The sequence below is a fragment of the Paroedura picta genome, chromosome 2 (genome assembly GCF_049243985.1).
Source record: "Paroedura picta isolate Pp20150507F chromosome 2, Ppicta_v3.0, whole genome shotgun sequence".
NCBI lineage: Eukaryota > Metazoa > Chordata > Lepidosauria > Squamata > Gekkonidae > Paroedura > Paroedura picta.
Genome location: NC_135370.1, coordinates 122228081 through 122254615, shown reverse-complemented (window position 1 = coordinate 122254615; position 26535 = coordinate 122228081). Strand labels below are relative to the sequence as shown.

At 42.9% G+C, this 26535-nt stretch overlaps 1 protein-coding gene across 1 annotated transcript in view; it reads right to left on the bottom strand.

Annotated features, from left to right (window-relative positions):
* The window catches only part of CRY2 (cryptochrome circadian regulator 2), a 35039-nt gene extending 21701 nt beyond the window's left edge, over positions 1-13338 (bottom strand). The window contains exons 1-3 of the mRNA XM_077322292.1: positions 13004-13338; positions 5931-6039; positions 811-953 (exon numbers count right to left, since the gene is read on the bottom strand). Coding sequence (XP_077178407.1) covers positions 811-953; positions 5931-6039; positions 13004-13323 — 572 coding nt within the window. The 5' untranslated portion in view covers positions 13324-13338. The remainder of the gene's footprint in view (positions 1-810; positions 954-5930; positions 6040-13003) is intronic.
* Between the last annotated feature and the right edge of the window lie 13197 nt (positions 13339-26535).

Genomic DNA, 26535 nt, shown 5'->3' with positions numbered 1-26535 from the left:
CATTTCCCTTTTCTTCCTTTGCTCCTCCTGAAGTTCTCTGTTCATCCAAATAGGCTTCTTGGATCCCTTACCATGTTTCCATCTATTATTATTGTTATTGTTATTGAATTTATTGTCCGCTGCTCCCTGGAGGCTCGCAGCGGGGTTACAACCTCTCTTAAAAACCCAGTAAAGACCCCTTGCTGGAATAGTCATCTTAAGCATGAAATAGCTCTTGTTTAAAGAGAGCCCACTTGTCACTTGCTCCTTTCTCTGCCACCATTCTGGTCCATGGGTTGACTCTCATTATGTCTCTAGACCAATCCTTGTCTCTTCAATAAAACCTGGACCTTAGTATGAAAATAAAACCCCTGTTCCTGTGGGATTAACTGAAACTTCATCATTCAACATATAAATTCCAAACCTCTGCAATGTACAGTACTTTTTTTTGTTAATTTTTTCCATTTATACTCCCTGGAGGTCCAGGGCGGCTTACAAAAGGTTTAAACTACACAACAAATCAATATTAATTTAGGCTTTAAAATTCTAAAAATCAGTAATTAAAATAATCAACTCAATTAATTCAAAGTCTACAGCCATCTCCTTTTTATGAGGAACTTATAGGTGGATGTCATTTCTAGGGATGGACTTTCAAGAAAGGATGCTAGCATCTCCATGTTATTTCTTGGCCTCAACCACAGACCTGGCAGAATACCCCTGTCTTACAGGCCCTGCAAAACTGGTTAAGGTCCCCTGCAGGGCCCTGATCTTGTTGGGTAGGGTGTTCCACTAGGCTGTCAAATATGATGATGCCATCTACTTATATCTTACCTGTCCAAGTCATAAAGGGTGTGTGAATTCTCTATCATCACTTCCACACCAGCTTCTTTAGCCAACTTCACTATAGCAGCATCTCGTTCTTTCCCAAATGGTTCTGAGTCATATTCAAAGGTAAGACGGGTCACTCCCCATTCCTGCAAGAAACCACACAATGCTTAACTCACACTAAAAAAATAATGCACCAGTCTGAGTGAAGCAGCAGTAACATTGAAATTAAAGAAGAGTCTTATTGAAATCAGGCCAATGTGCTGTGGAAGAAACAAACAGAAATTATGGAGAAGGCATTCTAGAACAGTGGCCTTCATGCCACTATGACCCTAAGATGAACTTTCACTTTTTTTACTGCATTTAAAATGGGTCTGCAGTCCCTCTTTGTAGAGGAGTAGCAAGATGGAAAGGCGATGTCACTCAGTACTGGAGAAAATTCCTGGTGTAGCCAGCTTGGTGTAGTGGTTAGGAGTACAGACTTCTAATCTGCTGAGCCAGGTTTGATTCCGCGCTCCCCCACATGCAGCCAACTGGGTGACCTTGGGCTCGCCACAGCACTGATAAAGCTGTTCTGACCAAGCAGTGATATCAGGGCTCTCTCACACCATTCAAGCAGTATAATTATACCACTTTTGATTGTTTAGTTATGTGATAACTTGCTCCAGTTGTGGCAGAGATCATATGGAAAGTTGCAATTAATGCAGTTGGAAGGAAGCGCATACTTTCCACAATTAGAGGCCACTATCAAAACTACCTCCCAACTACCCAAATTAAGTTAGTGATGTGTAAGACGGGCAGAGCATCAATAGGCACCCAGAAAAAGTAATACTGCTGAATTGTGATAAATGTTCCATAAACTAGAAAAGTTTTATTTTCACATCTAGAAAGGCACAGGTATATTTAGGAGGCCTATTAGGAATTGTGTTATATGCTAAATCATCATTGTGTCCATATGTTGTAGAATTATCACTGCAGGAAATCACAGAGCAAAACTGAAGCACATTCACAGCTTCATCTAGACTAGCGATCCCCAACCTGTGGGCCACGAACCACATGTGGTCCTTCGACTAATTGGAGGTGGGCCGCGAAGGACGCCTTCTCCCCCCCCCCCCCCGGCCCTTTACAACACACTGCGGGTGTCATTGTCTCCCATCACTCCCAGATGGGACTATCTCGTTGCAGAGAAACAAGCTCAGGGTTCCCATTGATTTGTCATTGTCATGAGTTAAAATTTCCATGAAAATAAAATGTTCCTTATGTTCATTGTTGTGGCATGTCTGTATCTTATTTTGAAGGGATGTTTAAACATTACCATAGCGATCAGAGAGCGTTAGGGCAGTGGTTGAGCGTAGAGGAGTAAACTACCCCCCCACTGGGCCTCAGTAAAATTGTCAAGCGTTGAGTGGTCCCCGGTGATAAAAAGGTTGGAGACCACTGATCGAGACCTTTCTGCAATATCTCACTCTTCAAAAACTTGACCTATTTTTCTGACAAAGATGGGGGAGGGGGAGATGTAATGGTTGCCACAGCAAGCATTCTATGGTCATTGCAAAACATGACACAGTTAAATAAATATTCTATAGGATGCAATAAACTTTGTTCAGTGCAACCAAGCTCCAGGTATTCCCCAGATAGATTCACAAAATTTGTTTGTGCAGAGCTGCTACAAATTTGAAATGAAATAGATTGGAAGCAATATTATCCTAATAAAATCTACCAGCTATTAATTAAAAACTGTGCATAGCTAACAGCATGAAAATGCAAAAAAAAAACAAAACAACACCCCCCCCCCCAAAAAAAACCCAACAATTTATAATGGAGTCGAACAACCAGCATTTGCTGTAGAAAATTTCTGTTTAACTTAATTATCTCAAATAAAAATGTTGCTGTTTAAATTTCTTTTAAAGCACTCTCCTTTTAAAGATTACTTATAAAAACAGAGGCTTTTTTTACTAATGAAGTCTGATGCATCTCACCTTGTATTTCATGCATAAAATAATTCTGGGAGGGATATTGCTTTTCTGCCAACACTGTAAAGAATCAATTTTTACTCATTTTGAATCAAGACACTTGATTTTTAAATTATCACAGAAATAATCTGTTTTTTATATTGATATGGTGTCGTTGACCAGCCTCCTGCTAAGGAAATGTTGGGAAATCTGTATGCTGTATATTTTCAGATACAATTTTTACACTTTATTTAATCTACAATTCAATAATCTACAATTCAACACCCTCTGGATGTTTAAGAAAGCCATTTTTTTCCCACTGGTGAACCTCATGCTTCCCTCATATGGTATTTTGGTTCAAAGAGCTCTTTTCATATCAGCACTAGTAAAATAACTGACAATAGTATTATTCTTTGTACCATAACAACTGACTTAATTTAAAATGGCCATTTCCTAACTGGCTGTGTAGATCTCATTTTCAAATTAAAGCAATTAGCTGAGACTAAACCCAGAACTTGTTTATGAGAACATATTTAATTTAGAAAACACTGGTGGGAAATGAAGACATGGACAAACTGCTCAGCAAGTTTCCATTAAGAGATGAAAGCAGCACATACTTTGTCCAAAACAAACAAAAACATTCTGATGCTTCATCTTGGAAAGGATAAAACACATGGTGTTCCTTGGCCAGTGCCCTGACAACCAGCTTACCTCTAAGGGAAGACAAAAACAAGGATATGTAGACTTCTCAATAAAGGTAAAGGTATCCCCTGTGCAAGTACCGGGTCATGTCTGACCCTTGGGGTGATGCCCTCTAGCGTTTTCATAGCAGACTCAACACTGGGTGGTTTGCCAGTGCCTTCCCCAAGACTTCTCAATAGACCTGACTTAATCCAAATTGGGCTCTTTTCTCTATGTCCTCCTGTCAAAGCCCTTTGCCCCATCAGAAGGCTTTGGATGAAGGTCAAGAGTAAAGCACACAATACTGAGGAATGAATCCTCACTGCCCAGGATATCAACCCACCATCAGCCACTAACTTAACCATCAGCTCAGAGAACAAGGAACCAAGTCTCCAGCCTAGTGGATATTAATCAAGAAGCCAGCCCTTCAAATTAGAATACTTGCAAGTTGAATTCCACAAGCAATTATAGTATTTAGCAGATGTAGCCAAAATAGGCCAGGATATAGGGTTTATACTAAAGCCCCAAATATCACCACAGGAATATGATTAATAACGTTAATTAAAATAAATGTGCAAAAGTACACAAATGTAGAAGCAAATGCAAAGCAGGGAAGAAAATAAAACTAAATATGTACAAAATTGTTCACAAACTTAGACAGATGACTGGGACTGTACTCTTTACTGTTGTGCACAGCTTATTGTATGTAGGATCCTATTATGTATTTTCTGTTCTGCTTAACGTGTCATGTTAATGCTATGCTTCAGTTCTACATGATCATTTGAGACTTCAAAAAACTATAATGCATCAGTTATCTATGACGCATTTTGTTGCTTGTGCCGCCTCATTATGTGTCATCTAACTTGAGTCCCTGTGAGAAAAGTGAACTATAAATAATGTAAATAAAAATAAAATAAATTTACTATCCTAGAATACTTAATTCAGGCTTTACTCCTGAGACCCAGATGTTATATGGCCAGACTGAAAGTACAGGATCCATAGAGAACACCAAACCCTAAAATCCAAAGTGCAGGTGTTCCAGCCACACAAGTCAAAAGGATGGTAAGAAGGAAGTCAATCCCAAGGGGAGTTTAGCTTGGTGTAGTGGTTAGGACTTTAATCTGGCGAGTCAAGTTTGATTCCCTGCTCCCCCACATGAAGCCAGCTGGGTGAAATTGGGACTCACCACAGCACTGATATAGCTGTTCTGACAGAGCAGTAATATCAGGGCTCTCTCAGCCTCACCCACCTCACAGGGTGTCTGTTGTGGGGAGAGGAAAAGGAAGGCGATTGCAAGTCACCTTGAAACTCCTTGTACAGAAAAGTGGCATATAAGAACCAACTCTTTTTCTTCTTCTAAACTAGAATGAATGGTCTTGCTTTATGCCAGACTGCCTGCAGCCATCTTGATCCCGTTGGCCAATCAGGTGTATTACTAAGACCCATGATTTGTCCTCCTGCAGCTAGCATGTACTTTACAGTTAAGCTACTCTCCCATGTCCAGGGTTCCTTGTGATAAAGAGATGGAATGTAAGTACAAAACTCCCACTGGGACTTGAAAGTCCAAGAAACCTCTAAACATGGCTATTTTCTTGACACTCACACACTAGGGTGTGTTACCTCGCACAGCTCTTGTCATGTTGGACTTCTTGAGAACTCAGAAGGGTATGCTGCAAATCCCACACAATCAAGGGACAGAAGGTAACTTTTAAAAATGAAACTAACGAGCACAGAAGAAGTACTGTCACAAATAAAGAAATTCAAGAAGGCTATATTAAGCAGTTAGATTATAAATTATAAATAACTGTGCTTCTGAGACTATTTTCCACTAGACACCTTAAAATTAATTTATTCTTATTCTTATTTCTAGGCTGCCCCCACCCTACATGGCAGGCTTAATGCAGTTTATAACATAAAGTTTGTACAAGGCAGCATTAGGATGCTCATACTACAGTGTGCTCCATTCACCCATCTCTTTCCTCCTGTTGAATATGGAAAAACTGGAATACTGTGAAAGCAGAAGAATAATCAGATAGGGCCAATAAAGGAGTGGGAGACAGTAAATCTCTCTCATCAGCATAGTTCATTTAAAGGCAATGGGTTAAATAAGTTTAAGATAGCACCCCAAAGTGGGATTGAGCGGATTGTTGAAACCTAAATAATACATTACACCTGAACTACAACAATCTTTAATTTTACTTTCATCTGATTTGCTTACTTAATATTAAGCTGCATATTTCTGCTGTTCTGGACATCTCATTCACCAGTCAAACTGAATAGCATGAAGTCCTGAGAATGTTCTCTAGTGCTAGCACTGAGAGGGAAGGCCATGCATGGAAACTTAAGCAGTGCTCCCAACTCAACTAAATATTGAAAACAAAGAAGTTAGAAGTTTCCATGTACATCAGTCGGGAAGATCAGATTAATAGCAGGAACTTTAAGATCAGCAGTAGCTGCATAGGGCATGAGTTTCTCACAACTTTGTGAACTCACTTTAAAGAGTCTTGGAAACACATCAGTAGGCTGGCCTCGTACAACAAATAAGCGGGAGTTGAGTTTTCTTAGACTGTTGTCCAAGTCTTCCAGGGACTGGAGCAAGAACCTATGGATAAAAAAGAAATGCAATCAGCAGCAGTTGGATACAGTGCAGTTCATATCCACAGAGCACTGACAGACTCCCTTCAAAAAGATGTTTTTGAGATATGGAAGAATTCATTAGAGATTCTCACAGCACCATGCTACCATATTTCTGTACTACATTATAGTTTCATAAGAAAATACTTCTGCTGGAGATGAATATTTTGATTATGCATTTTGCATATTTTCTGGATCTACTAGGACATTTCTGAGTAAATATGCATGGAAATATAGTATTAAGTGCCTATACTCCAATTTCTGGGAAATTTAATATATCTTGCAAAGGTAACTAAAATTATGTAAGCTATTGACTGATACAGAAATTGACAAGTATCAGCTACCACAAACAAGCCCAACAAACTAATAAAACAGTGAATTTATTCATTTTTTAAAAGGCTCTATGGTGCATTTCAATGAGCCTCTTGTGGCGCAGAGTGGTAAGGCAGCAGAAATGTTGTCTGAAAGCTCTGCCCATAAGGTTGGGAGTTCAATCCCAGCAGCTGGCTCAAGGTCAACTCAGCTTTCCATCCTTCCGAGGTTGGTAAAATGAGTACCCAGCTTGCTGGGGGGTAAAGGGTAATGACTGGGGAAGGCACTGGTGAACTAGCCCGTCACCTCCAGAATAGATTTCTGTAACTCGCTCTACGCAGGCCTACCCTTGTCCCTGACCCAGAAACTACAGCTGGTGCAAAATGCAGCTGCCAGAGTCCTCACTGGAACATCTTGGAGGGCCCACATCCAGCTGGTGCTGAGGCAGCTGCATTGGCTGCCAATTGCTGTCCAGATCCAGTTCAAGGTTTTGTTTTTAACCTTCAAAGCCACACGCGGGTTGGGACCCACATACCTGAGGGACCGCCTACCGCTCTATGCCCCCCGCAGGGCCTTACGCTCTGCGGGTGAGAACCTGTTGGTTGTCCCCGGCCCAAAGGAAGCGTGCCTAGCCTCAACCAGGGCCAGGGCTTTTTCAGTCCTGGCCCCTACCTGGTGGAATGAGCTCCTGGGTGATCTGCGGGCCCTGCGGGATTTGTCAGCTTTCCGCAGGGCATGTAAATCGGAGCTCTTCCACCAGGTCTATGGTTGAGGCTGGGATCAGTGAATCAGGGACATTGCTCCCCCCCTAGGAGTTGGGGTGTACGCTACTCCCCTATCCTTTCCTCTTCACCTCTTTAATAATTGGGGGAGGGATGGGATTTTTAGTCATCATGTTAGTAGATTGATGTTTTAATGGGAATTTTAATGGGGTTAGTTGTTGTGACCCGCCTCGAGCCTGTCGGGAGAGGCGGGAAAGAAATCTAAAAATACTAATACTAATACTAATACTACTACTAATAATAATAATATTGAGTCTGCCATGAAAACGCTAGAGGGCATCACCCCAAGGGTCAGACATGACTCGGTGCTTGCATAAGGGATACCTTTACCTTTATGGTGCATTTCTTTCAATGTAATATCTTACAAACAACACAATACAGCATAATGCATGAAACAAATTTCTAAAAACCAGCACCAAATACACTAAAGAGCAGCTTAAAACAAAGGCAGGGACAGTCAAACTTCTACAGGGTGGGAAATGCAACTCAAAAGGGGAAAAAACTCAAACCTTTAAAAAAAAATCTATATAATTTAACTGAATTTTTTAAAATGATAAAAGTTCAGAAATAAAAGGGCTGATGAGGGGAAAAAGGAATAAAAGTTAAGATAGAAAGTATTGCAAAATTATAACAAAAATCTTTTAAAAATCTATAACAATTTCTCTATTCTCTTCAAATCTCATCTAATAATTTTTCTTTATTCCTTTAGTCCTCAAAACCACAAATCATCAAATCATTTTTCCTTTTCATGTAAAAAGTGATTTCCAGTTAGCAATGAATTAAGTTATTATCTTTTCTCTAATCGAAGTTTAACCATCTCTGCAAATTCCAACTTCTCGTTTGTAGTTTAATTTTTTTAATCTTCTGCAGTCAAACCTTTACTTACCTGAAGACTAGTGAATAGGGCAGGTTTGGCATACTGCCTAAAATACAGACAAGAACAATACTTACAACCACATCCCAGGTCAGGAATTTAGGTGTGACCATCAATGCCTCCCTAACTATAGAGGTTCTGGTCAAGAAGGTAGCCAGCCAGGTATTTTACCACCTTTGCCAGGCCTGGCTACTAGCACCCCACCTGTCCCCTGAACACCTGGCCACGGTGATCCATGCGACGGTCAACTCCATAATAGATTTCTGTAACTCACTTTACACAGGCCTGCTCTTGTCCCTGACCCAGAAATTGCAGCTGGTACAGAATGCAGCTGCTAGGATCCTCACAGGAACATCATGTAGGACCCACACCCAGCCTGTGCTGAGGCAGCTGCATTGGTTACCAAGTTGTTGTCCAGATCTGGTTCAAGGTTTTGGTTTTAACCTTCAAGGCCTTACGTGGGTTTGGACCCACATACATAAGGGACCACCTATTGCCCTATGCCCCCCGCAGGGCTTTGTGGGTGAGAATTTACTGGTCATTCCCAGACCCAAAGAAGCATGCCTAGCCTCAACCAGGGCCTTTTCGGTCCTGGCCCCGACCTGGTGGAATGAGCTCCCGGGTGAGCTTCGGGCCCTGCAGGACCTTCCAGCATTCTGCAGGGCCTGTATAACTGAGCTCTTCTGTCAGTTATATGGTTGAGGCTGGGGCATTGAAGGAAGATCAGCTGGGGTCCCCCTGATGTTAGATGCCATCTGTGTTCTTGTCTCTCCTCCCTCTTGATGTAGGATAGGAGGGGGGTTGGGGGTTCCACCATGTTGTTGCTGTTATGTTGCTATTATATTGTGATTGTCCATTTTAATGGGTTTTAATGGGGGTTTAACTGGACTTTTGTAAACTGCCACGAGTCTCTTGGGAGAGGCAGGTAATAAATATAGTAACAACAACAATAAATGTGATCTGAGATTAGAACTAGTGCTTCAAACTGAAGCTAGAAATAAATGCTAAAATTTCTCCTCTATTACTTATTTGGTCTAAAGCCTAATCATCACGCCATATAGCATCATCATCATACCATATATAAAAATGCATCCTTCCAACAACTTGCTGAACATTCTAGTCCCTCTGATTGGCCCTCACTGGGGGACATGCCCCCCAATAGGGAGAGGACACATCCACTGAGGGACAATTGCAGATCTTCCTCCTCCATGCAGCTTCCTGGCACTTGAAAGGAGGAGGAAGAGCTGGCAGAAAGTGAGCTGGAGGAGAAGACTGAGTGTGCTCCATTGCTGGTTCAGTGCTGGCCCTGGCAGGCTGGCTTACACAAATTGGCCTGCCAGGCTCTGCACTCAGCTGCCTGCCAGGGAGTACAGGAGGTTGGCCAGCTGACTGCGTTACACCGGCTTACTGGCAGGGGCCACCCTGCTCTGTAGGAGCCCTCCCGCCTTCCTACAGACTATTTTCAAAATGGGCTTTGCTACTAGTTTATCTATAAAATTCATCTGCTTATCAGGATCACTACTTAGACCAGCCTTTCTCAACTTTTTAATAATTGAGAACTCCCTGATATTTCAGGCTTTGAGAAACTACAGAAGTGACACAATTGTGCACAACGTGGTTAGAAACTGTAGATGTGTAAATGCCCCCCCAGGGCCCCTCCCCTTCCTACCATCTCCAGGCCCATCATTGGCCATTTGGGGGGGGGGGCATATCAACAAGACTATATATGATCAAATTACCCAATAAATGTTTAGCAAATGTTGAAAAGACATTAAAATTAATTAATTAAATAAATAAATAAAATTAATTAATTTTAATTAATTAATTTTAATTAATTAATTGTTTCACAGTCAGAGTAGATAAGCAGTGGAATCATAGAATCATAGAGTTGGAAGGGGCCATACAGGCCATCTAGTCCAACCCCCTGCTCAACGCAGGATCAGCCCTAACCATCCTAAAGCAGGAATAGGCTGCCTAAGGAGGTGGTGAGCTCCCCCTCACTGGCAGTCTTCAAGCAAAGGTTGGATACACACTTTTCTTGGCTGCTTTAGGATGCTTAGGGCTGATCCTGCATTGAGCAGGGGGTTGGACTAGATGGCCTGTATGGCCCCTTCCAACTCTATGATTCTATGAGTCTAACTCCCACTCATTCAGGAAACTCTTCCAGGGCCAACAAAAACCCCTAGGGTTTCATGAAATCCTGGCTAAGAAAGCCTGATTTAGACACATCTGCAAATGTGATCTAGTAGCTTCTCGTCAAGTTGCAATGCACTAGGTATAGAGATTTAAAAAGAAACACTGCTCTGACAAATTCTAAACCAACATTTTGACTGCTGAGGAATCCCTGAAATAATTTTTCAGACTTCGAGGGGCCCCGGATGTGACGCTAAATGCCCATGCCTCCCTGCCATGCCCCTTGTCACCAAAGGGGCATGTCACCAAAAGTGACATCACCAGGCAAGGAGGACTGAGCAGGGAAGAGACAGGAGGAGGTTTAAAGCACTATTTCATTGTTGTATTAAAGAGAAAGAGGCAAACTGTTTGTTCCATATTTTCTTCTTTAAGCAATCATAAAAGCCCAACCCCAGAGGAAATATGTCTCTATGCCCAGAGGGCTGAAGGCTTCACAATGCAAGTTTGTTGAATTGCATTTCACCTGAGGTTTCATGGACTCATGCAGTTAAAAGAACAAGAAAAATATTGCTACCAAGAAACACAATAGAACTAAAACTCTCTTCTGCCAGTTTTGTGAAGTCATATAACATTATACTAAGCAGAAAGCAACTGTCCACAGAATAGCCAGGTGCTGGCAAATGTAATAAACTTTATGCAAAAATATCAAGACCTTAGGAATTTGCTAACACTGAGAAAACAGAACTGATTTTATGTATTGCAAGCTTTCATAAGCAAAGTCAATCAGGGGTCCCCAAACTTTTTCAGCCAGCAAGCATTTTGGGAATTCTGACACAATGTGGTGGGCACGGTCACAAAATTATTATTGTAGGAGGCAGAGCCAGTCACAAAATGCCTGCCACAGCTTACCTTCAGTCACACTGTGAAGATCTTTGTGCTGTGGTGGCAGCTGCTGCTAAAGAAATGTTCTTTAAAATATGCACAGCTAACCGAATCTCCACTCAGGAGCCTTGCTGAGTAAAAAACCTGCCCCGTCCTTTTTCCGTAAACATTTGGTGTTGCTCAGCATCCATGATGACCACACTGCGGATCCCTGACCTAAACCAAACCTTCAGCAATCATCAAGAACTGCAAGACCTTCTACAGAACAACATATATTTTAAAACAAAATAACCAAATCCCCAGAAATTGCTCAAGTATAATTGACCCTTTCTGGTCTCCAGTAAATCCTTAGCCATTTAACATTTAAATTTGCTAAATTACATCTAAGGGCACAGATAGTAAATCCTCTGGTTTAAACACAGAATAATCCAAGTCCAACAACAACAGTGATTACTAAGCATGATATAACAGGGCTTTCCCAGTTTCTATACATAGGATTCTATATGTAAAGACAAAGTTAAGTGCATGGCGGGTATTTTCAAACCAGTAAAACAGGAATATTACCAACTAGGAAAGGTGCCAGCTCTACTTTGTTCATTGTGTAATTTCAATAGCCATGCCAACTGCTAGCAATAACACCCTTCTAGCATGCTTAGTTTCTCCAATACTTTTCAAAGATTAAAAATTCTCAAGGAAGAAAAGCGTTTCAAATACCGTTTTGGACCATTTCAGCCACACACAGATGCCACAAACTCTTATCAACCTGAACAACTAAATCACACTGCAATCCTACAAGCACTAAGGAAGGGAAAAGGCCAATGAATCCAACTGTACTTACTTTTAAATAAACATACTTGAATCAAAATGTTTGTTAAACCCTCATAAACCACTATGCGGATCATAATTTTAATAATCTTACTTGTAAAATTGAGAGGGAAAAGCTACAAAAAGCCGTCCAACAAGACAGCTAGAGTAACGAAGTCTGCCAAACAAGAGTGTTCTCGCATGCCTTCTCAAAGGCAATCTCTAATTGTAGTGTCACCCTGCTACAGAATAAAATAGGTTACTAGCTTCTGTTCTATGGCTGCTTGAACATGGCTCCAAAGGTTATTGAATGCTGCCACCAGCAATCTACAAAGACAGAAGTGGGTGCAAAGAGGCAAGACACGGAGACCAGCAGAAATTATAGACTAGCAGGAGGCACTCTTCTGATGGCGAGGCCACACTCCTCTTCTGAATCCTAGAGATATGGAGGGGGAACATGTTTTGTGAAGTTCATCTATTAATTAATCCCCATGACTGTCTTGCTTGCAGGATTAGATACACTGACTTGTACAGAGAAAAAGGGGAGTACAGACCATGTGAACTATTGAGGAAGGGAGGAGAAATCCACCTGTAGTTGACATGTATAACTTTACCAGACACAAAACTTCCTAAATATCTGAAAGCAACCTAACAGGAGCCTTACCTCCTGTACTATTTCTAATAAAGTTTCCTAAAAAGTGACTATACCATCTGCATAATTCTTATTTAGCAAACATTTCAAATAAACATTTTCTCCATAAATCTGTTTGACTATTTAATGCGTCCTGGAACGAATGTTGCAGATATCTGTTCTATTGTTTCAGGAGAGGCTACCTCAGCGACCCCTTCGCTATTACTGTTATTTATTAAATGTATATTATTTTTGCGCTGGCCTTAAGGGCGCCACGGGGCTCAAACTTTGTTCAGCAACTGCTCTGACATCTTGCCCGTAGCCTCGGAGCCTCCAAGTCAGGGCGGTTCCAGCGGGGGCAGCTCGTCATGCGCAGACGCACCGCTCGCATTCGGCCTCCTGTCCTGACAGCGGCGGCCGGGGCAGCGGCTGCTTCACACGCCCGCGGTCAGGCCCGGCCCGGCCCGGCCCGCCCCGACGCCCCTCCGCCCGCCCGGCCCGGCCCGCCACTCACCGCCAGCGGTTGATGCCCACAGCGGAGGAGGCCGCGAACCAGGGATCCAGGATGTAGATGCAGCGCACGGAGCCGCCCGCCCGGACGGCCGCCTGCAGCGCGGGGTTATCGTGAAGCCTGAGGCCCCGGCGGAACCAGAGCACCGAGCAGCCGCCGCCATCGCAAGGCCGCGCCGGAGCGCCCACGCCGCGGAGAGAAGCCATCCGAAGCCCCACGAACACAACACAACACCCGCCCGCCTCCCCCGGACGCCAGCCAGCCAGCCAGCCAGCCCGCCCAGCGCCCCGCCCGCCCAAGCCCATTGGCTGCCGTCGCCGCATGACCCGCAGCGCCCCAGGAGGCGGCAGACGCGGCTGGGAGGCGCAAGGCTGGGCGCTCGCCGAGCACACCCGTCCTTCTGCCTCTGCCTCTGCCGGCTGCCTGGCTGTGGGCATGCCGTGGCTGACGACGCTGCCAGTGGCGTTTATGCGCTGGGCCCTCCCAAGCAACCTTCCCTTTATGCCACACGGGATGCGGTTGGAACCCGAGCGGTGCCATTTCCTGTGGATTTAAAAAATAGAAATGGAAAAACTGGCGAGAAGGACCATCGGAAATCATTTGAGGAATCCCGGGCTCACACACAGACTTGTTAGTTAACAGGCAGTTGCTTAAGTGCTGACAAATGCTCCCGATAATATCTGGGAAGCCTTACACAACCCTGGAATCCTTTATCCTAAAGGCCCTTCCCCTCGTTTTCGTTCGTAGCATGTGCAAGCAGAGGGGTCTTCGAAGAAGGCAAGGTTTGATCGTTCACGGTGGCTACTGTGCAAAACAAGTATGTTTGTACAGATCAAGCCGTAGTTTGGCTCTGGCCCTTACACTAGTGGACCTGGTTCTCTAAACTCTTTAAAATGGGACCCACTTCTAACTGACTACGTTTTTGGGGGCCTACATCCAAATAACGTTATTCAAGTGGATAGTTGTCTTGGTGTGAAGCAGCAGAACAGAGTTTGAGTCCAGTAACCTTTAAGACCAACAAAGTTTTATTCAGGGTATAAACTTTTTTGTGCAAGCACACTACTTCAAATACAGAATACAACTGTATTGGTCTTTGGTGTCACTGAACTTTATACTGCTTTCCTCCTTCCTAATATATAATGCAGTAGTCTCAAATCAGTTAGCACTGAATCTTTCTCTTACTATATAGTAATGTTATAAATATGTAGCATTATTGAACATTTCATGGCCTTGTTTCCCTGTCACATCTTCATCATATAACTTACCTGGGAGAGAACTATAACTCACTTTGGGCTTCTTACCTATAGTTTGATAACCACAGCCTTATGTATTACAAAACAGAGTGCAAAATTATTATATATTTTAGAAAGCTGGACTGTACTACTAGGTGGAAATCTTTTTAAAACCTTGCTCCACTAAATATATATATATATAGTTAGCCAGAACTCCTTGAAAAGCACTACATTGTTTTGTTTTTGAAGTCTCTGATGTTTTTTATGTGCAGAAAGTTTTTAAGATCTGGAAATATCCAAATTATTACCTCCCATCTCCTGTCCAAAGCGATACCATCCAGTATTCTGCCATCTGAGTCTGTCACTGGGCCTTTTCTTCTGTTGGCCACTTTAGGGTGGGGGGTAACCATGGACTGACCCTGTTCACATATAGAGCAGAAGATGAGAGGTTTTGAGAAGGAAAACAAATCGACCAATTCTTCATGGAGGTGTAAAACGCATGCTATTTCCTGCTTGCAAACACATTTTAGTAAACTGTGCATTTGCATGCTTCCTGACGGGAGACCCCTCCCACATTATTCTGCTTTCTCATCACAACTCTGCCTCCCAACAAGGCGGCAGAGAAACAGGAAGTATGGACATCTTAAAGTTTTCCTCAGCTCCTCTGGTTGTCAATCAACACTAGCCACCAATATCTTCACAGTGGTGGTTTGGGGGACTCAAACTACCCCCCCTCCAGTCCCAATTTTTTTTTCAAAGAAAGATACACTTCCATGTTGCTGTGGGGACACACCACAACAATAAAACATTTATTTAGATCTCTTTTTGGGATTCTTAAGTGGAGAGTGGAAGGTGCATGTAAGATAAAGGTAAAGATATCCCCTGTGCAAGCACCGAGTTATGTCTGACCCTTGGGGTGATGCCCTGTAGTGTTTTCTTGGCAGACTCAATACAGGGTGGTTTGCCATTCCCTTCCCCAGTCATTAAGGTATCATTAAGATAGCAAGTACTTATTTCAATGGGCTTAGATACCCAGAGGATCACAGCACACAAAACAACAGGAAAAGTACAGACAGTGCTGGAGATAATCTCCTGTTGTTTGTCTCCAGCATCACCAGAGGTATACTGGTTATTAATATGAAGGTTGTACTTTCAGCAATAGGGCAGCATTAGACCTGTCTACTACATATTTACATAATCCTTTCAAGAAGCTAGTCATGGTCATCATAACATCCTGTAGCATTCATTTAATCAATAATCCAAGTGGACAGGAGGGTGCAGCTAACATTGTACAAACAACTACTAAGTAAGGTCTGAGAAAACATGTTATGAACAGATGTAACATCTGGGCTGAATTCTGAAGCATCCTTCCTTGGAAGAATGTCTTAAATAATGAGATTTTGGTTCCACATAAACATAGGAACAGCACTGGGTACAACATAGGGTCTCCAGTAGCAGGGAGAAATTGGCAGAAATTGTATTTACCCACCTCCAGTGGAAGTTCCCTCTTGGTGGAAAATTAGTTTACATCCAACCCCAGGTCTTCAGTCCAATGCATACATACTTGGGAATTTCTCCAGCAAATTCAGTGAGACTTCTAATTAATGCATAGACTAAACAAACATACTTTTGATTACCTAATTTCTATAAACCAAGTGAAAAGATGCACTTCCTAGATTAGTACATTCACTTAAAAATGTCTCACTTCTGCTACTAACAAGATTTAAAAGAAGAAAAAGTTCTTATATGCCGCTTTTGTCTACCCGAAGGAGGCTCAAAGTGGCTTACAGTCGCCTTCCCTTTCCTCTCCCCACAACAGACACCCTGTGGGGTGGGTGAGGCTGAGAGAGCCCTGATATTACTGCTTGGTCAGAACAGTTTTATCAGTGCTGTGGCGAGCCCAAGATCACCCAGCTGGCTGCATGTGGGGGAGCAGGGAATCATGAAACTTCAGAGGAGCCTCATGTTCCTTAGCATTATGTATCTTAGCACATTTCGATGACTTAATACCATGACAGTCTTGACGGATTTCTTCCCATTTCCTCATTTCAGGCCCCCTTTGTTCTGTTCATGAGAGTCCACTGACCTCAAGGCATAAAATTGTGTGGGCTTTGGACTGCAGCAGCAGGGAGGAATTGCAGAAATAAATACACCCTTTATGAAATATAGGGGCTCTTCAGTTTTCTTAACTGCATGCTGAGATACAGGCCAGTATTTTCTTCTATCATTTTCATTGTCGACTCACATACCACCTGAAAGGCTGTAAGGAGATCACTAGTGACCTACAAAACCATTTAAAAACTACTATTTAAAACCACATATAAAATACTAATTTATTGAAAAATCTCCTTTTAAAATAGGACAAAAATTGGCTTTGATATATATGTAAAACAATCATGTACAATTTTTCAAACATTCAAACAATTTACAGATAACAAAATGAGTGATAAAAAGTCCCACAAAACTTCAAATGACACATATTTCCCCTCAAGCCCTTTAAACCAAATTATTTTGTAATACCTTCTAAGGACTTTTGGAAGTTAAACTACAGCTCAACCATTCCAGTGAGTTGGGGCTGGGTGATGGGTGAGGATCAGTTGGAATCTATGGGATGGCATGGCACACAAGTACCATTGGCTTGGACCCTAGGCCTTGTTTCCTCTCGTGCCCCTCTTTACAGTGGAGTCAGTCATCAGCTAAGCATGTTCCTTCATCACTAGAGACTTTCTAGCTTATTGAAAGACATTGGTCTGGTGTGTGTAGAAGAATCTAGCATTCCACGAGTGAATAACTGCTCCCACAAAGCAAAAAGACATACCATATGCAGAAAAAAGGCTTAAATTTCCAGGAGTGCAGTAGGTAGATGAGTCAGACACAATCTGTACACAAAAGTTGTGAACCAATGGGATTGTTTCAAGACTGTTTACCCTGGTAGAAGAAGAGTGGTTCTTATATGCCGCTTTTCTGTACCCGAAGGAGTGTCAAAGCGGCTTCCAATTGCTTTCCCTTTCCTCTCCCCACAACAGACAGCCTGTGAGGTGGGTGAGGCTTAAAGAGCCCTGATATTACTGCTCGGTCAGAGCAGCTTTCTCAGTGCTGTGGCGAGCACAAGATCACCCAGCTGGTTGCATGTGGGGGAGCGTGGAACCAAACCTGGCTCGCCAGAGTAGAAGTCCGCAGATCTAACCACTACACCAAGCTGGTGTGCTCCAGTCAAAATACAAGCTCTCACAATAATTAATAATGAGGTTCAGTAGCATGCATCAGGGGAGATCAGCTAAGTTTACAGGAAAAGATACATTTCTCACAAAATGTAATTGGAAGAAGATACTTTTGGCAATTTCCCCAAGCTGTTTCTCTGTTAGTAATCTTGGATCTAAAAACACCCCTATTTATCATATGTAAAAGAGCATCTCGTTCCATTTAAAGGTGGTAAAGCATTTCCCCCTAAAATGGATGGATGACAGTATCACTTCTATCTAGTATGAGTTCAGTTATAGCTTGTTTGCTACCATCTCCCTTGACCAAAGCATCTGCACTGGACCATGACAGAGACAGACTGACTTGGAGACTTGGTGAACAAAACATAGAAGGTACAAAGTACCAGAAGTTACAAAAATGCATAAAGCTGTTGTATTAATAATGACAAAAAACAAGGACAATTTGTCATTTTTGTTGTTATTAATATACATGCCATTGCACATTTTTGTAACCTCTGGTACTGTGTACCTTCTTTCTTTCCAGTCATCAGAAGTGTCTTCCCCTTTCATTTCTCCAACAAATATACAGTCATTCTAAATTAAAACTCAACTCCAGCCCACCCACCCCCATCCCAACTATCTTTACACCAAATACCTGGAAGTGGCTCCAAAATGGCCACTTGAAGAAGAAAAAAAAGAACATCCTAGCTGCACAAGAGCAGGCACTCAGAAGATTCAGAAGCCTAGTGATAACAGCAAATGTCAACTTTGTAAGATAAAGGATGAAACAGCTGACCACAAGGTCAGTTCCTGTGGTAAAACTGCTCAAACTAACTATAAAGAATGACATGATAGAATGACACTGGAATCTTTGCCAGAAGAATGGCTTACCGTCAGCCCAAAGTTGATGGCAGCACAAGCTAGACAAAAGGAGGTTGAGAGGGGACACGATAGCCCTCTTTAAGTATTTGAAAGATTGTCATTTGGAGGAGGGCAGGATGCTGTTTCCGTTGGCTGCGGAGGAAAGGACACGCAGTAATGGGTTTAAACTACAAGTACAACGATATAGGCTAGGTATCAGGAAAAAATTTTTCACAGTCAGAGTAGTTCAGCAGTGGAATAGGCTGGCTAAGGAGGTGGTGAGCTCCCCCTCACTGGCAATCTTCAAGCAAAGGTTGGATACACACTTTTCTTGGATGCTTTAGGATGCTTTGGGCTGATCCTGCATTGAGCAGGGGGTTGGACTAGATTCTATGATTCTATGAAGATAATGCAGCAATGAAAGATTCTTTGGGACCTCCGATTACAGATAGATAAACTCTTGGGACATAACACCCTTGACATCATAATGGTAGAAAAAAAGAGAAATCAGGTTTGGATCACTAACATTGCAATCCCAGGAGACAGCAGAATAGAAAAGAATGAGAGATGTTAATGAAATACCAAGACGTATGAATAGATTTAGGTTACTGTCATGTCAGCTGGCATTGGAGACCTTGAAGCAGTGCCTAGAAGTCTCAAGAAGTACCTGCACATTCTGGGCATTGAGTAATTAACACCAGCTCAGTTCTAGAAGACAGTGTTGCGTGGAACAGGAAAATCCTGCAAAGATACATCTGAAATTCCCAAGAACTTGACTAGATGTTCAATTGAAGAACACCACCCACCTGTCAAATATCTGACTGTGACAATTCATCATCATCAGTCATCTGTGAAGTTCAGAGTGATCTTCACTAACTCTTAGCCTGGTCTACCTCACAGGAATGTTATGAAATTAAAAACCAGAAAAGGAACCCTCTGTACGTTGCCTCGATCTCCTTAGAAAAACAGCAGGATAAAAATGTGATACATGATTTGATACTCTCACTTGAGGTAATTTTTGCACTTTGTAGTAGCTGCCAAGTGACCCAAAAATGGGCCTGACCTGCTCTTGTGATTTGAATCGCATGTTACTCAGAAATGAACAGGTGATTTTTTTACAGATAACCTTCTAATGCCTGCTCATTAAGGGACAACTACAATGGTTGGCTGAACAGTTGGCACACACAGTTCTGCAAACATCTTGATACAATGCTCCCTATTCTTTTCTGATTGCAACTTTGTGGGCTGCATTGTATGCAAGTACTGCTGCAGGGAAGATTCTGGTTGGGGACAGGTGGTTGGACTTGAGAGCTGTTGGGGCTTTTTCCAGCCCAGTAATTTGCTTGTAGTTAGAAGTTACCTAACCAGTTTATTTGGTCACCTGCAATCTGTTCCCATGGCAATGCTGGCCATTTTAAAACAGGTACTAGCAGCTTATTCAGTCAATTCAACAATAAAATGAAATGATTCAATGATATTCCAGCTTTTGGTGTAAACAGCAATGCCTCCAGTAGCTCCAATGCTAAGCTTTTTCAGCTTCCACTCTGATCCTACGGAACATTCTCCCAGAGAACATGCAAGACCTACCTCTCCTCTGCAGTTTCAAAGGGGATCCAAGAATGAACATTTTAGAAGGGATTTTGGCTGATTTTTCTTTATTTAATTAATTTATACCCTGTATTTCCCCCAATGGGTACACAGATCAGCTTACATCATTCTCCCTTCCTCCATCTAGATGATTCTATTAAAGGTGTTATTACTATTTTAAGGATTATATTTCAACTAGTCTTAAAGCCCATTGGGCCGTGCAGGCGAAAGCGCAGTCCAGACACTGGATGTATCATAGAATCATAGAATCATAGAGTTGGAAGGGGCCATACAGGCCATCTAGTCCAACCCCCTGCTCAACGCAGGATCAGCCCTAAGCATCCTAAAGCATCCAAGAAAAGTGTGTATCCAACCTTTGCTTGAAGACTGCCAGTGAGGGGGAGCTCACCACCTCCTTAGGCAGCCTATTCCACTGCTGAACTACTCTGACTGTGAAAATCTTTTTCCTGATAACTAGCCTATATCGTTGTACTTGAAGTTTAAACCCATTACTGTGTCCTCTCCTCTGCAGCCAATGGAAACAGCATCCTGCCCTCCTCCAGGTGACAACCTTTCAAATACTTAAAGAGGGCTATCATGTCCCCTCTTAACCTCCTTTTCTCCAGGCAGAACATTCCCAAGTCCCTCAACCTATCTTCATAGGGCTTGGTCCCTTGGCCCCAGATCATCTTTGTCGCTCTCCTCTGTACCCTTTCAATTTTATCTATGTCCTTCTTGAAGTGAGGCCTCCAGAACTGAACACAGTACTCCAGGTGTGGTCTGACCAGTGCCGTATACAATGGGACTATGACATCTTGTGATTTTGATGTGATGCCCGTGTTGATACAGCCCAAAATGGCATTCACCTTTTTAACCGCTGCATCACACTGTCTGCTCATGTTTAGTTTACAATCCACAAGTACCCCAAGGTCTCGTTCACACACCTAGAAGCGTATCCCCCATCCAGTAGGCATGCTTTTCATTTTTCTGACCCAGATGCAGAACTTTACACTTATCTTTATTAAATTGCATCTTGTTCTCATTTGCCCATTTTTCCATTGTGTTCAGATCTCGTTGAACTCTGTCTCTATCTTCTGGAGTATTTGCCAGTCCTCCCAATTTGGTGTCATCTGCAAACTTGATGAGTAGTCCCTCCACCCCCTCATCTAGATCATTAATAAATATGTTAAAAAGTACCGGGCCAAGCAACGAGCCTTGAGGTACCCCGCTACTCACCTCTCTCCAGTCTGATGAAACACCATTGACAACAACTCTTTGAGTGCGGTTCTCTAACCAATTCCCTATCCACTTAACTATCTGAAAATCCAGATTGCAGTCCTTCAACTTATCCATCAGAACATCATGGGGAACCTTGTCAAAAGCTTTACTAAAATCCAAGTAAATGACATCAACCAAATTTCTCCGATCCAGCAAACCTGTTACTTGGTCAAAAAAGGAAACCAGGTTGGTCTGGCAGGACCTGTTGGAGACAAATCCATGCTGACTTCCTTGGATCACCAAATTGTCCTCCAGATGTTTGCAGATCACTCCCTTTAATATCTGCTCCATTATCTTCCCCACAACAGAGGTCAGACTCACTGGTCTGTAGTTTCCCGGGTCATCCTTCCTCCCTTTTTTGAAGATCAGAATAACGTTTGCTCTCTTCCAGTCCTCCGGGACATCTCCAGTCCTTAAAGAGGTCCCGTAGATGATGGGCAAGGGCTGTGCACGTTCTCTGGAAAGTTCTTTGAGTACTCTCGGGTGTATTTCATCCAGACCAGGGGATTTGAACTCATCCAGTGCAGCTAAATGCCTCTCGACAACCTCTCTATCCATGTTAACCTGCCACCCAGACACTATCCTTTGGCTACGGCCATCTCTAGATGTGCCTAAACCCTTTGACCTGTGGGAAAAAACAGATGTAAAATAGGCACTAAGCCTTTCTGCTTTCTCTGCATCCTCCATTAGAGTTTGTCCATCCGCACCCAAGAGTGGGCCTATTGCCTATTTTACTTTATGTTTGCTCCTCACATAACTGAAAAACTTTTCTTGTTACAATGGGCTTCCCTGGCCAATCTTAGCTCACTCTCAGCTTTGGCCTTTCTGATGATTGATATACAGTGCCTAGTAACCTGTAGGTACTCTTCTTTAGAGCTCTGTCCTTCCCTCCATTTCTTGAACATTTTCCTTTTCTTTCTTAGTTCCTCTTGAAGTTCTCTGTTCATCCAAATAGGCTTGTTAGAGCTCCTGCAGTGTTTTCGTCTTTCTGGGATAGTCATTGATTGAGCATGCAATAGCTCTTGTTTGAGTAGCGCCCACCTTTCACATGTTCCCTTCCCTTCCAGCATTCTCGTCCATGGTATGACACTCATCATGTCTCTCAGTTTATTAAAGTTTGCCCTACGAAAATCCAACATCCGCGTCTGGCTACAAGCTTCCTTGTCTCCCCATCTCAAAAGGAATTCTATGAGGACATGGTCACTTCCCCCTAGGGTCCCCACCTCCTTCACCTCATCCACCCACTCTTGCCTGTTGGTCAGTATTAAGTCCAGGATGGCTGAACCTCTTGTGGGTTCATCTACCATTTGATAAATGAAATTGTCAGCCAGGGAGGTCAGAAACTTGCATGACTGAGGTCGCTTCACAGAGTTTGTTTCCCAGCACACATCTGGGAAATTGAAGTCACCCATGATGACAAGGTCCTGCCGCTTGGATATTTTCTCAAGCTGCTCACAAAGTGCAGCATCCACATCCTCTCGTTGGTCAGGCGGTCGGTAGCAGACACCAACCACCACACTGTTTGTTTTCCCCTCGCTTATTTTCATCCAGATGCTTTTCACTGTAGATATGCTCTCCTTCACTAGAATTTCCTGACAGGTAAGCCCTTTCCTCACATACAGTGCCACTCCTCCACCTCTTCGATCTATTCTGTTTTATCTGAACAGTTCATATTCATCCACCATTACATTCCAGTCATGAGAATCATTCCACCAAGTTTCTGTGATGCCTACTAGATCATACCTTTCCATCAGCATGAGAAGTTCCAGGTCTTCCTTTTTATTGCCCATGCTTGGGGCGTTAGTATAAAGACATCTGAATCCTTTTACTTTTGCTTCCCTGGCCTTGCCGGTTGGGCTGCCCCCGATCATTTTCGTTCCATACACTCCCTATGTTGATCGTCTCCTTCCCCTTGTGGCTTTAGTTTAATGCTCTCCTAATGAATTTCCCCAGGTTCCTGCCAAACACATTCTTCCCCAGTTTCGATAAGTGCAGTCCATCAGGTGCTAGTAGGCCTTCCTCAAGAAAGCCTATCCCGTGGTCCCAGAAACCAAATCGCTCCTGCCGGCACTAACTACGCAGCCAGTGATTCACCTCCATTATCTTCCTCTCCCGACGCATTCCTCTTCCCTTGACAGGCAAGACTGAAGAGAATACCACTTGTGCCCCCATTTGCTTGAGCTTCCTCCCCAGATCTTGATAGTCTTTTTAAATAGGATAGTCTTTTTAACTATCCTGGACAGCGCTCCGCCTATGGGGGCCTTTTGCAAATATTAAGGAGAACAATGGTAAGGATATTTTCATGAGGCATTGGTTTTATTGTTGTAGCCCATATTGGAGCTCCAGTTTTTAGGGAAGAAATGAGAGTCTACAAATATTCTAAATAAATGTATCAGGTGAATATTTATATTAGTCTATATCTGTAACAGCAAATAAAACAAGAATCCAGGGGCACCTGAAAATCTAACAGCAATCTATTCTAGCATAAGCTTTTTGAGTGAGAGGAGACTTTGTTTTAGACATGTGTAAAAAAAATAGTTTCAGATTTGACCGAAAACTGTTTTGCTGAATATGAAAGGCACGAATATCCCTTTTTGAGTTCGGCAGTAAATACTAATACTAAATACTTATACTATACTAGTTTTGGGCCTTTTTGTCAGCTTGCTTCTACCCCCCCCCCCCCACTCCCAGGCAGCAGTGTCTGCAGCCTGAACAGAGCCAGTTGGAGAGGGATTTAAAGGAAACAGGCGGGCTACTTGGCATTATCAGCTGTGAGGTGCACACTCCCCCCCTGCCTTCTCAGCCGCTACCTAAGGGGGGGATGCATTCAGATCATTTGAATGCAGAGAATGGGCATGGATGAGCTGAAAAAGTACTCAGATCAGCATTGATTCAGGTACTTTTCAGCTTATCTGAGCTGAACTGTCCATTCCTATTTTGTTTCATAAAAATTTATACCAGAATAAATTATGTTAAGTCTTTAAAATGCCACTTGATTCCTATTTTGCTTAATTTCTAGTAATGTGTTCTGGGTATGGTATTCTCAGGGCCTTATGCCAAAGGTGATTACAAAAGAATTGGGAAACATAAGCAAATGTACACACACTATATAATGGCATGCAGTACAGTACAATAAGTTCATCTTGTGTATAGTCCAGAGTTTGTGCTGTTAAGGATATAGCCAGGAACAGGGATAAAACCTTAGTTTTAATGTATTCTGTCTTGTAGGCCCAACATAATACATTTATATAACAACTAGCCGGAAAGCCCATTGCATTCAGGAATGCAATGGGCACTAGCAGGCAGTGGCAGGGAGAGCGGGCTGAGAGGGGGCGTACTTGAGTCAATCGGTGCATTGGCGGCAAGGAGGTCGGTGGTGGGCAGGCCACTGGCGAGCAGTGGTGGGCACACGGAGGGCTGGAGGCCAACGTCCTGGCGGTGGAGAGGGTGGAGGTCAGGCAATGGCGGGGGCAGTGGTGTGTTCTGGCCACGCGGCGAGTGACTGGTGAGCATCGCGCTGGTGGCCAGGGCCGTTGGAAGCGGCTGGCACGGCGGCGGCAGCCAGAGGGCAGCAGGCCTGTATAGAGGCGGCAGCTACTGTGGCGGGCGGGCTCTACTGGCCCACTGCCTGTGGTTTCGGACAGCAACCCTGAGACCCAGACAGTGCTGCCCAGATGGCCCTTTCAAAAATATATAGAGGAACTATGGTAAGGATATAACTACAATATAACCCACACAAAAACAATTTACTCCACACTACTTTGCCAGGATTGCTAATTTCTCAACCCCCCCCCCCACCTTGTTAATCTCAAAGGTACATTGGATTACAATCTGGTTCTTCTGATTCCTATTGCATTTTTAATTGGTTCGCAACTAGCAAAAGTTCAGCAGTTGGAAGCTTTCCCAGCCACTATGCCTAAATGCCAGGAAGAGTTTCTCTCTGCTTTGAAGGGCTCCTGTGCCTTTAAAGAAGGAATCTGAAGAAGGCAGCAATAACCCAGGGAGGAAATGCCGACAAGAGCTTCAGCATTCACAGAAGACAAGGATAGGGTTGAATCATTAATAAAGTTGAAGTCCACTTGCATCTTTAAGACCAACAAAGTTTGATTTATAGTATAAGTGTTCTGTGTACTTCTTCAGATACAGTGAAACAAGATGTCCTTAACCATGACATTTTTTTTTTTGGGGGGGGGGAGTAGTTGCCAGGAAGGGCTAGTTAGAATCAATATGCATAAGTAAGTGCGTGATCATAGCTGAGATTGGATTAAGGCAGTTGGTAAGACATGTGAATGGCAGAAAATTAGCATGTAAATACAATAGTTAATGGATGTGAAAACTGAGCTTGAGTTCAGTGCTGCTTCCACGACCAACAAAATTCAATTCTGGATATAAGCAAGAAGAGACATAGCATGTGTAGATGCACACATTTTAGATACACTGACACAGATTTACTCAAAAGTAGGAGGGAGTTAGTTGCCAGGAAGGGCTAATTAGAGTCAAGATAACTGAATAAACCAATGCGTAAATCAATAACCCAATGAATAAAGTCATGTGTGAGAGTTATTGTTAGCTCAACCATAGCTGCATGCATTTCTTCCCCTTGAATTCAACAGGGCTGATTCCACAGTTATAATTTGCTGTTGTTTTTTTTTACCACATTGAATTCTAAATGTAGACTCTGAATTTGCGCTTGGCGTTCTGTATTTGAGGTTTTTTTACCACACTGGATTCTAAATGTAGACGCTGAATTTGCGCTTGACGTTCTGCATTTGAGGCTTTCTTTTGTCACTGGTCAGGACTCCAATTACAGCATGTGTTTTGCATTTCTGTTGGGAGAGTGGGTGTTTCTGTCTCCTGTCAATGCCTCCCACCCTTTTTTTTGTCTGAGCATGTGCAATAATGCACTCACACTGTAATGCAATAAAAAATTGCACCCCATCCCTTGATGCCCATGGCATTTGAATCACCCAAGCAAGAGGGGAGCTCTTGTGTTGATGTATGCTCAATCACTAGGCATGCATGAAGACAAGCACATCAGCCACCATTAAACAAATGTTTATTTGCCCAAAAGTTACAAAGTGCCACTGCATTTTAAATCATAAAAATTCATTTAGATGTTGGAGTGGGAGATGGGAGAGGAATGTGGTCTTAGTTTTTGACTTTAGGCTAACTTTCTGTAGCGTTCCCAGAAAGCAGGTGCTATTGTTATTGCTAATTTGCTTTGTAACATGATAAACCGCTTGTAAACTGCCCTGAGCCTTCGGGGAGGGTGGTATATAAATATAATAATAATAAATAAATAATGTTCAATTTTATTTAAAAAATATTGTGGGGAGAGGGTGTGGGCAAGAGGAGAGGCATTTGTAGGCAGAGTTGA